This window comes from Pelobates fuscus, chromosome 1 (assembly GCF_036172605.1).
Source record: "Pelobates fuscus isolate aPelFus1 chromosome 1, aPelFus1.pri, whole genome shotgun sequence".
Classification (NCBI taxonomy): domain Eukaryota; kingdom Metazoa; phylum Chordata; class Amphibia; order Anura; family Pelobatidae; genus Pelobates; species Pelobates fuscus.
Window position 1 is genome coordinate 237,082,702 of NC_086317.1, and position 13,387 is coordinate 237,096,088.

The following is a 13,387-nucleotide window of genomic DNA, read 5'->3' on the forward strand; positions in this document are numbered from 1 at the left end:
ACCCCATACAGTTGGGTTTCCCGGGGTGTCTACTGATTCCACAGAACTCGGTGATGCAGATTACCTCCATCCTCACCCAACTCGGTCTCAATTCAGAAAACAATGAGCAACACTCATCCTCACCTTCGTTATGGAAACTTATGTGGGAGTTCGGCTGCTGTCAAATCATTTGTCCCTGCTTTACAACGTAGAGATTACGGAGCAACCTCTACAACATAAACCACTTACTATATGTTAGACTCAGGGTATACTTTTTCTTCATTGTTCTGTTTGATTAATTTTGTTATAGTGGTTGTTTAATTACTGTTATACCCATTCCTATGTGCTGTTCTTCTGGGACATGGTTGCTCCTGGAGTTTTACAAACCTTTGTATTTTCTCACCACCTCTCCCTGACCATCTTATGCCTTTCAAGAAATGTGCCTATAATAGATAACTAGGTGGATTTTTGGCAGTCTGTAAACTCATTAGCTTTTTCGCCCTAGATACATCTATACATATTATAAGGCACCGTCCAGTTTATCTGACCCAGTGGGATATTCTCTCATTGTAGCTATCTACCGTTACATCCGTCTCCAGCATATGTTACGATAAAGTGTTTTATACTATAAAACTGTCACGGTAATATACCCCAACACGCAGGAATAGTTCACAGTCAAGAGACAAGAAACAGTGTTCGTCTTACCGGACCTTAGAATGGCCGGACTAGGACGAGAGAAAGACAGAGTCAGAACAAGCCGAGGTCAAGGGAACTGAGAGACAGCGTAACGTAGAACAAGCCGAGGACTGGTACACAGAGGACAAAACAGCGGATAAGCAAGCAAGGATAAGGAGAGAGCGGAGTCAGGAACAAAGCCAAGATCAAGCACCAAAAAACCAACTGAACGATACAAGCACTAAAGGGAACTGGACAGAAACCACGATAGGGCAAAGAGCAAGGGAAACAGGTGAGTATAAATACCCTAAAGGTTCACTTTGATTGGCCCCTGTCATATCCACGCCCCCAAAACGTGAGTGTATGGGGAATGTGGCCTGACAGGGGCCAATGGGAGACTGATTCTAATTTAGTCTCCCACTGTCCCTTTAAGAGCGCGCCTGAGACGCGCGGCGCGCTCTTAGTGTCGGGCGGGACATGTGACCGCTTCTTGCGGTCACTGCCCGCCTGACTGATCCCATCGTTGGCTGAGCCGCGCGCGGCTCGTGCAGGAGCAGGACCGCGCGCGGCGAGAAGGGAGGACCCCGGCCGGCCCCTGGAGAGGGTAAGTACCGCTACAGTACCCCCCCCTGAAGACACGCCCACCGGGCGGGGAGGAGCAGGCCTGGCAGAAAAACGAGCGTGGAAAGAACGCACAAGGCGAGGAGCGTGAACAGCGTCAGCGGAAATCCAACTGCGTTCCTCAGGCCCATAGCCCTTCCAATGTACCAGATATTGGAGGCGACCCCGAAGCAAGCGAGAGTCAATTACAGCCGCCACTTCAAACTCCTCATGGCCCTCCACCGAAACCGGAGGAGGAGGGGGGACATGCCGAGTAAAACGGTTGCACAGGAGGGGTTTTAACAAGGAGGTATGAAAGACGTTAGGAATGCGTAAATTTTTTGGAAGATCCAATGCATACGAGACAGGATTAACCACATGCAAGATACGAAAAGGACCAATAAAACGAGGGGCCAACTTCATAGAAGGCACACGAAGACGAATATTGCGAGTAGAAAGCCAAACCCGGTCTCCCACAGCATAGGATGGAGCCGCCCTGCGATGCTTGTCAGCGTGAACCTTCTGGCGAGCAGCTGAGGCCACCAAAGAACACTGAACCTGCTCCCAAGTATTACGTAGACTAGCCAAATGTTCGTCCAGAGCTGGCATGCCCTGTAAGGAGAATGCAGCTGGAAGAACCACGGGATGCCGGCCATAAACAACGTAAAAAGGGCTGTTACCGGAGGATTCATGAGCAGCATTATTACGAGCAAACTCAGCCCAAGGAAGCAGGTCAGCCCAATTGTTCTGATGGTGGGACACGAAACAGCGAAGATACTGCTCCAGAGATTGGTTGGCACGTTCAGCAGCTCCATTAGACTGGGGGTGGTAGGCTGAAGAAAACGAGAGGGAGATACCCATCTCTGCACAAAACGCTCTCCAGAATCTGGAAATAAACTGGCTACCCCTATCGGACACGATCGAAGTGGGAATACCATGCAACCGAAACACCTCCCCGGCAAAGATAGAGGCAAGTTCCTTGGATGATGGCAATTTGAGAAGAGACACAAAATGAGCCATCTTAGAAAAACGATCCACAATCATCAGGATGACAGTTTTACCATTAGAGGGAGGTAATTCAACAATAAAATCCATGGATATATTGGACCATGGCCTCTCGGGTATGGGCAACGGATGCAACAACCCACAAGGAACTCTGTGGGAGGACTTCATACTGGCACAAGTGCTACAGGCATTAACGTAATCGGTGACGTCCTTGCGCAAGGACGCCCACCAGAAATATCTAGAAACTGCTGAGACTGTCTTAGAAATACCAGGGTGTCCAGCAGTTCTAGTGTCATGATATAATGACAAGATGTCTTGTCTCTCTGGTATATCAACGAATAGCTTATCAGCAGGCCTCTCCTCAGGGGCCAAGTTTTGTTTAGCCTGAATAGTTTGTAAGAGAGAAGACGAAATAGAAAGAACAGTAGTCGCTATTATTCTGTCAGGCAGAATGACAGGGGTAACATCGACCTCGAGTTTGTCAGTAGTTTCGAATTGTCTGGACAGAGCGTCAGCTTTAGTATTACGATCACCCGGTCTGTAAGTGATTATGTAATTAAAACGAGACAAAAAGAGAGACCACCTGGCCTGCCTAGAAGACAATCTTTTTGCTTCACTAAGGTATGAGAGGTTTTTGTGATCCGTTAAAATGAGGATAGGATCCCTGGTACCCTCTAGCAGATGTCTCCATTCCTTGAGCGCCAAAATGATAGCAAGGAGTTCACGATTGCCTACATCATAATTCCTCTCTGCTTTGGACATCTGTCTGGAAAAGAAGCCACAAGGGTGTAACGGCTTTTCAGGTGAATCTCTTTGAGACAAGATAGCACCTACCCCTATCTCAGAAGCATCAACCTCAAGAACAAAGGGCAGTGAAGGGACAGGATGCTGTAGAACAGGAGCAGAGGCAAATGTAGCTTTCAGGAATTCAAAGGCCTCGAGTGCTTCTGGTTTCCAGACATGAGTATTACCATCCTTCTTGGTCATTCTGGTTATAGGCGCTACAATGGCAGAAAATCCTTTAATAAAACGCCTATAATAATTAGAGAACCCCAGAAAACGCTGAATGGCTTTCAAACCCTGGGGCAGAGGCCATTCCATAATGGCAGACAGTTTCTTGGGATCCATACGAAAACCCTTGGCAGAGATTATATAACCCAAGAATTGGACTTCAGATTGATCAAATGAACATTTTTCGAGTTTGCAATAGAGACCGTTAACCAGAAGAGTTCTCAACACTAATTTAACATGCATGTGATGAGTCTGTAAATCATTAGAATAAATTAATATGTCGTCCAAGTATACTATAACGAATGTATGTATAAATTGACGTAGGACATCATTAATAAATTCTTGAAAAACTGCTGGGGCGTTACAAAGGCCAAAGGGCATCACAGTATATTCGTAGTGGCCACTCCTGGTATTGAAAGCAGTCTTCCACTCGTGATCCTTTTTGATACGTATGAGGTTGTAAGCACCCCTAAGGTCCAATTTAGTAAAAACTGTGGCCTGTTTAAGCCTATCAAAAAGTTCTGTGATCAAAGGTATAGGGTACGCATTTTTGACGGTGATTTTATTAAGGCCCCTATAGTCAATACAAGGCCTTAATTCGCCATCTTTCTTAGACACAAAGAAGAACCCAGCCCCTGCCGGGGAAGAGGATCTTCTTATAAATCCCTTCTCTAGAGATTCCTTGATATATTCCTCCATAACCAGATTCTCCTGAGGAGATAAAGGATATATTCTCCCTTTGGGAGGCATCGTACCAGGTAATAAATTAATTGCACAATCGTAAGGCCTGTGAGGTGGTAATCTTTCAGCCTCCCTTTTATCAAAAACAGATTTAAGAGACAGGTACTGAGAGGGTATGACCGTAGGCACGGGAGGAATATGAGTAGAATTCAAAGGGGTGACTTTAACAACACAAGACTCTTGGCAAGAATCACTCCAAGAAACTATTTGTCCTGACTCCCAATCAATGGTGGGATTATGAGTACGTAACCAAGGATACCCTAACACGAGGTGAGAGGAAGGAGAAGTAATGATCTGAAACCGAATGGTCTCAGAGTGTAACACCCCAGTAGACATATGTAGGGGAACAGTCTCATGTGTGATAATTGGAGAGCATAATGGTCTACCATCTATGGCCTCAACGGCCAAGGGTGTCTCCTTCTCTCTGGTGGGTATGTTATTCTCCTTGACAAAACTGGAATCAATAAAGTTTTCGGCCGCTCCGGAATCAACCAGGGCTAGTATATTCCCTGCTATGCAGTCACTATCAAGGTGCAGGGAAACAGGAAGAAGTAACTTATTAAGAGGCAAATGTGAGGACTGTGATGTCACACCCAAGGCCAGTCCTCTATACGGTCTTAGGTGCGATAGTTTCCCGGACGCACGGGACATTCTTGTCTCATATGACCCCTCCTACCACAATAAAGACAAAGTCCCTCCTTTCTCCTATAAAGCTTTTCAGCGTCGGTAAGTTTAGCAACCCCTAACTGCATAGGTTCCTCCTCAGAACCTTTAGATCCCTCGGGAGTCTCAGCTCTAGGGGAGTTAAAGGGAACAAAATGTCTATTTCTGGACCTGGTATATAACCTGTCACGGATCCTGTTATCTATATCGATAAGATAGTCAATCAGGTCCTCCAGGGGTACAGGGAGGTCCTTAGCTGCTACCTCATCTAAGATAGTATCAGACAGACCTTCCATAAAGGCAGTAGTAAGGCCATTATTAGTCCAATCTACCTGTGAGGCAAGGGTCCGGAACTGAATAGCATAATCGGCTACAGATTTAGATCCTTGCTTTATTCTCATTAATGCCCTGGCGGCATTTTTTGACCTTTTAGTCGTGTCAAATGTTCTACGGAACGCTGTGAGGAAGCTATTGAAGTCGTGTACCATAGGCCCATTAGCCTCCCAAATAGGATTTGCCCATTCTAGTGCCTTATCCGTAAGCTGGTGCATAAGAAAACCCACCTTAGATCTGTCAGTGGGAAATGAACGTGGGTACATTTCGAAGTGGAATTCCACTTGATTAAGGAATCCCCTACATGTCTTAGCGTCCCCTCCATACCTAGGTGGCGGGGTTAGATGTGCAGAAGCATTAGACATATTAGCTGTGTCCGGTATAGGGTTTACAGGAGGCGTAGGTACAGGTACCGGAACAGATCTGGATAACAGTGTCTGGATGGCTTGAGCCATTTGATCCATACGGTGATCCTGTTCTGCGAATCTAGCCTCATGAGTGGCCATCTGTTGACCTAAACCTGCGGGGTCCATGGCCCTATCGTAATGTCACGGTAATATACCCCAACACGCAGGAATAGTTCACAGTCAAGAGACAAGAAACAGTGTTCGTCTTACCGGACCTTAGAATGGCCGGACTAGGACGAGAGAAAGACAGAGTCAGAACAAGCCGAGGTCAAGGGAACTGAGAGACAGCGTAACGTAGAACAAGCCGAGGACTGGTACACAGAGGACAAAACAGCGGATAAGCAAGCAAGGATAAGGAGAGAGCGGAGTCAGGAACAAAGCCAAGATCAAGCACCAAAAAACCAACTGAACGATACAAGCACTAAAGGGAACTGGACAGAAACCACGATAGGGCAAAGAGCAAGGGAAACAGGTGAGTATAAATACCCTAAAGGTTCACTTTGATTGGCCCCTGTCATATCCACGCCCCCAAAACGTGAGTGTATGGGGAATGTGGCCTGACAGGGGCCAATGGGAGACTGATTCTAATTTAGTCTCCCACTGTCCCTTTAAGAGCGCGCCCGAGACGCGCGGCGCGCTCTTAGTGTCGGGCGGGACATGTGACCGCTTCTCGCGGTCACTGCCCGCCTGACTGATCCCATCGTTGGCTGAGCCGCGCGCGGCTCGTGCAGGAGCAGGACCGCGCGCGGCGAGAAGGGAGGACCCCGGCCGGCCCCTGGAGAGGGTAAGTACCGCTACAAAAACCTGTCATTCCAGTGATCTGTCTTACAAATGTACTGTGACCTGATAACGGATACCTCATTTTGTTCATAATGACCCATGCACCTGTAAGGACCTCCTGCTTCATGTGTGGATGGAGTATAAATAAATAAAATAAATAAAAGCAGTCCTGGATCTCCCCAATCCTTACTATTATTATCAGGCTATACAAATTCTGCATTTTATTGAGTGGCATGTCTCTTCCACATACAAACATTGGATACCTCTGGAGCAATTACAATCCCAGTATTCACTGACCTCTCTGCAGCCTGCAGTGATTTTTATAGACTAAATTTCGCTTCCATATATCTCCACTACTGACTCCTATTCTTAAATGTTGGTGCTATCTAGTTCTAAAAATCAAACCTCCCCAGTGTCCCTATTTACTATGGACAACCCTTATTTTGGGCTCAAATCCCTTTTTTTTTTTCTATCTAATGTCCCTCTTTTCTAGGAGCTCCATATTGTTGGTGCATTTGGATATATAACAGAGTCCCACAGAAACAATATTCACAGTTATGTGTCTTTGAACTACAATTAATGTGTTTAGAAATCAGTCTGTGTAAATAAGATATTTTTATAAGATTTGTGAAAATGTGTGTTGGGAAATCATTTTAATATACACATTTAAATCACACACTAAAAAAACAATTAGGCATATTTTATTATTTGAGAATTGTATATAAACACTGGAAGTAGAGCTGAATTACAATGGGTTCAAACTGCCTACCTGTAATCAATGGTGGGTTCTCATGAAAGCCCTTTCTGTGTCTCTGTTCATTCTTACCATATGAGGTCAATGGTAAAATAGGCTTACATGGAACCCAGCTGAGAAATACTTGCGGCACTTCCCTACTCTGTAGACTCTCTCTTCCTGTCTCCAATCCGGCAATATTATTTTTATATCTCCACCTCCAGAGGTTTTGTTCCAGTCTGGAGACTGTAGAAGTCCTTTTTGATGGTTAGTATTTGGCAAATGCCAATCTCACCACTTATAAAGTAACTCTGGTGGGAGATACTTCCTTAATGGGTATAGTAACAAAACCAGTTATTGAGGAGAATCGAATAATTAATTGCAAAAGTAAACACAAAAATAGTTGTAATGAGCTGTAACAAATAAATAAAGGTGTTAGATAATTTTCCCAGTTTAGCTACTTTGGCCTTACATTTACAATGCCCTCATCAATTTTCCACAAGTCTAGCATCAAGATGTATGTGTGTGTGTATAATAGCAGTATATGTTGTTGTACCTATACCATAAGCTGAAATTACTTTATTTTGAGTTGGGGGCGGGGGGGAATCTGTCCAGGCATGTTACTAATATAGTACTGTTTCTTCAACTTATCGTGCGCACTGAAGAACAAAATCAAATCAAACAAAACATATGCAAACCTTACCTTCTGGCTACATTGGGGAAATAGCCAGCACAGAGGCACCTAGTAAGAATTTCAATTTTGGGACCATCGTGAGAGTCTACGGAAATATTCTTCATCTGAAGTAAATAAAGAAATATGTATGAACGTTCAGGTCAAAGTACGGAGTTATAGGGCACTTATATAATTACTAGGTTACCACACTCCCTTTTCCCTTAGAACATTCAACTACTAGCTCTTACTTTTTTTGTTTTACATTTTTTATTCTGCACTTTGTTCACTTTGTGTTTGCAATATTGTACTATTGGATTCTGTTGTTATTTCATATTGTTCACTGAAAATTACTGGAGCAACATATACAATATCCATATCCACTAGTGGGGATTAGACTACTATATGCTATTGTCACTGGAGCTTGTTTGAAGTTCCATTCAATGTTAGTGGGCACTTTTCCCATTTTCGTTGTGTGGGTTTCACTTTTTGAAAAATACTGCACCATTAGTTCTTTTCACATATACCCACAGAGGGAGGATATACAGGAAGTAACATCATTTAGTGAAAATTTGGACTGTATTCCTTTATCATAATTCATGCACTAGTAAACTATCCACCTGTTATTAGGCACAATCTGTTTTATATGTTGTTCTCTGTTTATTTGGGGGTATTGAGCAGGTACTTTTTCAGTGTATGCTGCCTAAGGTTATCTTCTGTTTGATTTATTAGAGCTTATCCACGTTGTGTACAATACTTATCAGATGGAATGAAATGTAGAGATATGACCCAAATCCCATACAGGACAAGTGCAATTTGGGGCCAATATCTAACCATCCCATGTTATTACACTTATGGCTGCATCACAGGATAAAAGAGGAAATTCCATTAAATGTGCAGAGGAACATTGAACACATTTTCATTAGAATACCCCTAACATGCGTGAAAGCTTCTGCACCTCACTGTGCATTCTGGGTGACTAGTTGGCAAATAGTGTGCGCCACCGTGATGCGCATGTGTGCTGAGCTGACAAACTTTGCAGCCATGCTCTCTTCTATACCAAAAGTTACCTAATGTTCATGAAATTCGTCATTTAGTAAATAAACTCCATAGTTGCCTCCAACAACCCAAAATGCAATATTCACCACTCAGAGAAAGTCTTGTGAAGTTATTTTAGGGAGCTATAACGAATCATGGAAAAGCAATGACAGACAAGCCATACCTCTTTCAGCCTGCATGTTATCTCTCTAAGCTGCTTTTCCACACTAAATGCAGATTTTAAAGCTCTCCAATTCACTGCATTTTCATGACACCAAGTAGCAGGATTTGCACTGCCAAAAGAAGAATAAATAGTCTCATTTAATGAAAAGGGAAGAGCTAAGATGTGTTCATTGATTTCCTCTAAAAAAAACACAACATAATGGAGTTGTTAAAAATGATGTACATGATGTAAACTGTTTACTGTAAAAAACAGTAAATATTTTACACAATTATCCATATGCAAAGTATTTATCATTTTATCCCCTACTAATTTGATAAGGGAATCCCATTCATGCTTACTATGGAAAGTCCTCATTCATTTTACCAGTGCAGGCTCACCCATACGGGCAGCTAGGGCGGCAGCTCACCAGTTTTCTAGCAAAAAATAAACAGTGAGGGGAAAAAGTATTTGATCCCCTGCTGATTTTGAACGTTTGTCCACTGACAAAGAAATGATCAGTCTATAATTTTAATGCTAGGTGTATCTTAACAGTAAGAGACAGAATAACAAAAAAAAAAAAAATATCCAGAAAAACGCATGTCAAAAAAGTTATAAATTGATTTTTTGCAGGAGAAGAAGAGAGATTCCTAAAAGAGGTGATCCCTTCAGCAGTATAGTACATCTCCATTAGTGGAGAGAGTCTGGACAAGTAAAATGTCAGCTGAAGACAGAAATGGAGGAACCTAAGGCTTTTGGTTAGCTCTACAAGTGAAATAAATGTAATAGAATTCGTAACTTTGGTTGCTTGTTGTACATTGATAAGCATATCATATAAAAGTAATTTAACACCTGTTTTATTACATGCAAATATGAATAAGGCAATACATTCAAGCATTCCCAAACCAGTCCACATGGCCCACCAACAGTCCAGGATTTATATATCTCCCTGCTTTATTCCAATGGAGATACTGATGTAACCTGAACTGTTGGTGGGTCTTGAGGACTGGTTTGGGAAACACTGCATTAAAGAGTATAACATGTATACATTGCTTAGCCCTTCCACGTACTGATACAAAAAAAAAAAAAAAAAAAAAGAAGTTACTTTTGTGTCAATCAGTTTTTATTCTCAATCCACATAATGATACAGACAGATCACACAACATGAGTAATATTTTTTTTTACATTTATTTTTTCAGTAAACCATTGTTATACATTTATAAATGTCTACTATCCTAGTGATGGTATTGCTCTTTCTCATGCACAAGGCTTCATTTGAGATTCATATAACAATAAATTGTGTGATGTACAACCCACTCACTGGAGCTGAACAAAACCTTAGGGTAGATGTACAAACTATACATTTGCTAGCAAATTGGCTACCAAAATGAATAGATTAGTTTGGAGAATGACAGGTCTACTTTCAACAATAATGTAAATTGTGTAATGCTCCCTACGGTACATACATTTCAAACAGCATGAATATTTTATTACTTTTTGCATGATAGAGGTGGAATGAGTAACTCAGTGTATGTGTATGAGTTTATAACCTTTCTGTAGGAGAGGTCACTGGAAGAATGTGTAATCCCCCAGATTAATCTCCAGTGTATGGCTTTTCAGGATACAGAAAAGTATAATCTTTTCTCAGGGAAAATTATAAATAATCTTTACCTGAAGTAATTAATTCAAATAATGTGGACATATATGGCCTACTCAAAGCACTTGATTAAAATAAATTGATTTCTTGCTGTAAAAATAGATTGTCGCCTGATCTGCAAACAGCTTGTCTGTCTGCAAAGTGGTCCAACTGTTATTGCAAATGAAAATGCAACATAATACGAAACATAAAGCAACATCAGTATATAAATCACATTATTAAGCAAAACCTAAAGTCTTTCAAGCTGCTAAATAATTAAAAGGATTGTATAGTGCAAAGAATTCAAGGCAGCATTCCTTACACTATAGTTCCATCTGGTCCTCCCTCCCTCGTGCCCCCCCTCCCAGGCATGGAAAGGGTTAAAACCCCGTTAACACTTACCCGATTTTAGTGCCTATCTCCCTCAGTGCTCTGCCATCATCTGATGTACAAAGCTGTATTTCCTACACTATAGTTCCCTCTGCCCTCCCTCTAGCACTGTAAGGGTTAAAAAAAACAAAAAAAAACCTTGCTGTACTCACCTGATTTCAGGCCAAACTCCCTCAGCGCTGGGTCGCCGCTTCAGTCACACAACAAAGGGGCTAATGTGCATCCACATTAGGCCAGCAATATAGGACACCATTGCTGCAATGCATTCCTATATGGATTTTACTGATGCTGGATGTCCTCATGCAGAGTGTGAAGATGTCCAGCATCAGTTAGGTGACCAAAAGTCGCTTAGTCCTGCAATTTAATCATTGCAGTTTCTCAAAAACTACAATTATTTACATTGCGGGACTAAGGGGGCAGGGACACTGCACCCAGAACATTTCAATGAGATGAGATGATATAAGGATGTATAACAAAGTTAGTACAGAGCCGAAAATGTAGTGACGGGTTCAGCATGCAAGTCCTTATATGCAACTTAATATACAGTGCAGTTGAGTTAAATTTTTTAATATCTTCAATAGACATGCACAACAATTACTGAAAAAGTAAAATTAAACCTAGAGGGAATTTTTTTTTCATCCTCTCACTCCCTGAGTTCATCGGTCAGCGTTTTCCTATCTCAGTCTATAACTATATGTCCAATCTAGCCTCTCTATCTGGGCAGGTCTTTGTCTTTCTCATGTAATCTCTGTCCCATGTTGGGTCTGCCTTACAGAAATTTCCCATCCCATCTCCACTCCTTATCATTGTGCCTGTCCATCTCTCTCCGATTTCTTCTTTCGGTCCTTTCGAAATTTCCTCTCTGGTCCAGACTTTGTATTTTTGGCATCATACTTTCACGTCTCAGCAGTCTTTTTCTCTGTCTATAAGAGTCTGATTCATTTTTTCTTTCAATGTGTCACTCAATGGGGCTGCCTTGCAGTCTTTTTTTTCTCACCTCAAACTATGCATCTTGCAGCTCCCTTTATAACTCTTGTACTCTTTTTCTGAATATCTGTCTCTATCTCTGTGTCCCTTATTTTATTTTTACGCTCTTCCATCCACGATTTGATGGCATTACATAACCCACCTTCATTCAATTATTTGCTTCTCCTTACCCTACATTACCCTCATCTCTAAGTCCTGACTGTTGGTGGTAATTATGAATTTTCAGAGTGGCTAGCTGCAGTTCATTTAAAAGATCATTGCTACTTCCTGTTCACTATGCCGACAGTGAGTCGTGCACGTGGATTGTGGGCAGGGATAAGACATTACATCCCTCTTAGATTATTTACAGGAACTTTTCAAACAGTGCACTCAGCACACAGGAAGAAACGGTGATATATGTCAGGAGCACAGCAAGACTAACTTTATGTGGGATTGCAGACAGTATCACCTCCTGCAACTGCATGGATCAAACATTTCTACTACTATATATGCGGGCATATCCTAATGTTGACTTTGTAGACTAGGGGTGTTCAAATGGGAGATCTCCAGTTGTAGTAGAACTGCAATGCTTTGACATTCTAAAGGTAACAACACATACTTTTTGCCCAGCCCTGATGTAAAGCAATGAGCTGTCTGCAATTAGCCTCAGTGATGAAATAGAAAGAAAAAGGGCATTATTGCTCTGTAACCGAAACGCAGGTAAACATTACTAATTACTTCAGTTTACTCCAAGGCAGAGTGTGACCTGTTCTGAAGTTAAGTAAGTACATACTTACATTTTCCTCTATAGATGGACTGATATTAAGAGAGAAGACGTAAAGGTTTTTCTACTGCTCTTACTTAAAAAATAAGTTCCTCCAACAAAAATGTATTAATATATATACGATATATATATATATATATATATATATATATATATATATATATATATTTTACTTGCAATTCCACATATGGTCACAGGACACCGACAATAAGATGTTGCCAAGACTTTCAGAAACATTATTAACCTGCATGTGGCTGCATCTATTCCTTGTTCCCATTTTAGACTTTCCATTTACTAAGCATGACTGGTCAATGTGCACTAAATTTCTCTGAGCTCACTGTATATGACAAGTATGCATTGCACATGTCCATGTCAGTAAGCTTATCCCCAGGCTGTTTAATGCTGCACGGTTTTTGGTTTTTGTTTCTTTAAGCGCATCTATCGATCTTATTTCAGCTTTCTTTCACAAAACTATCTTCTTGCAGGCATATATACTGTGCTTCTTACTCTATGCTATGCATCTAGGAATTTAGACTGTGACATGCAGTCTAAGCTGAAATGTCAGTTAACCAAAAATAAGGGACACTTGAAAGAAAAACAATGAACACTATATAATTACATTTTTACATATGCTCATTCTGTAGATCACTCCATGATACGTATCACCCTTCTCTCCCTAAATGTTTTTTTTTACAAACAATAAAACAAGCTAACCTTACAAATTTTTTATTTTTTTTTAAATAGAAAACTCGACTTTCGTTATAGGTGATTTGTAGCCACATTAATGCCCATACTAGAGATAGACAAATAATGGAG

At 41.6% G+C, this 13,387-nt stretch overlaps 1 protein-coding gene across 1 annotated transcript in view; it reads right to left on the reverse strand.

The window, feature by feature from the left end:
• Positions 1 to 13,387, reverse strand: part of DHX40 (DEAH-box helicase 40) — a 90,229-nt gene that overhangs the window by 11,472 nt on the left and 65,370 nt on the right. The window contains exons 13-14 of the mRNA XM_063444515.1: positions 8,820 to 8,928; positions 7,631 to 7,725 (exon numbers count right to left, since the gene is read on the reverse strand). Coding sequence (XP_063300585.1) covers positions 7,631 to 7,725; positions 8,820 to 8,928 — 204 coding nt within the window. The remainder of the gene's footprint in view (positions 1 to 7,630; positions 7,726 to 8,819; positions 8,929 to 13,387) is intronic.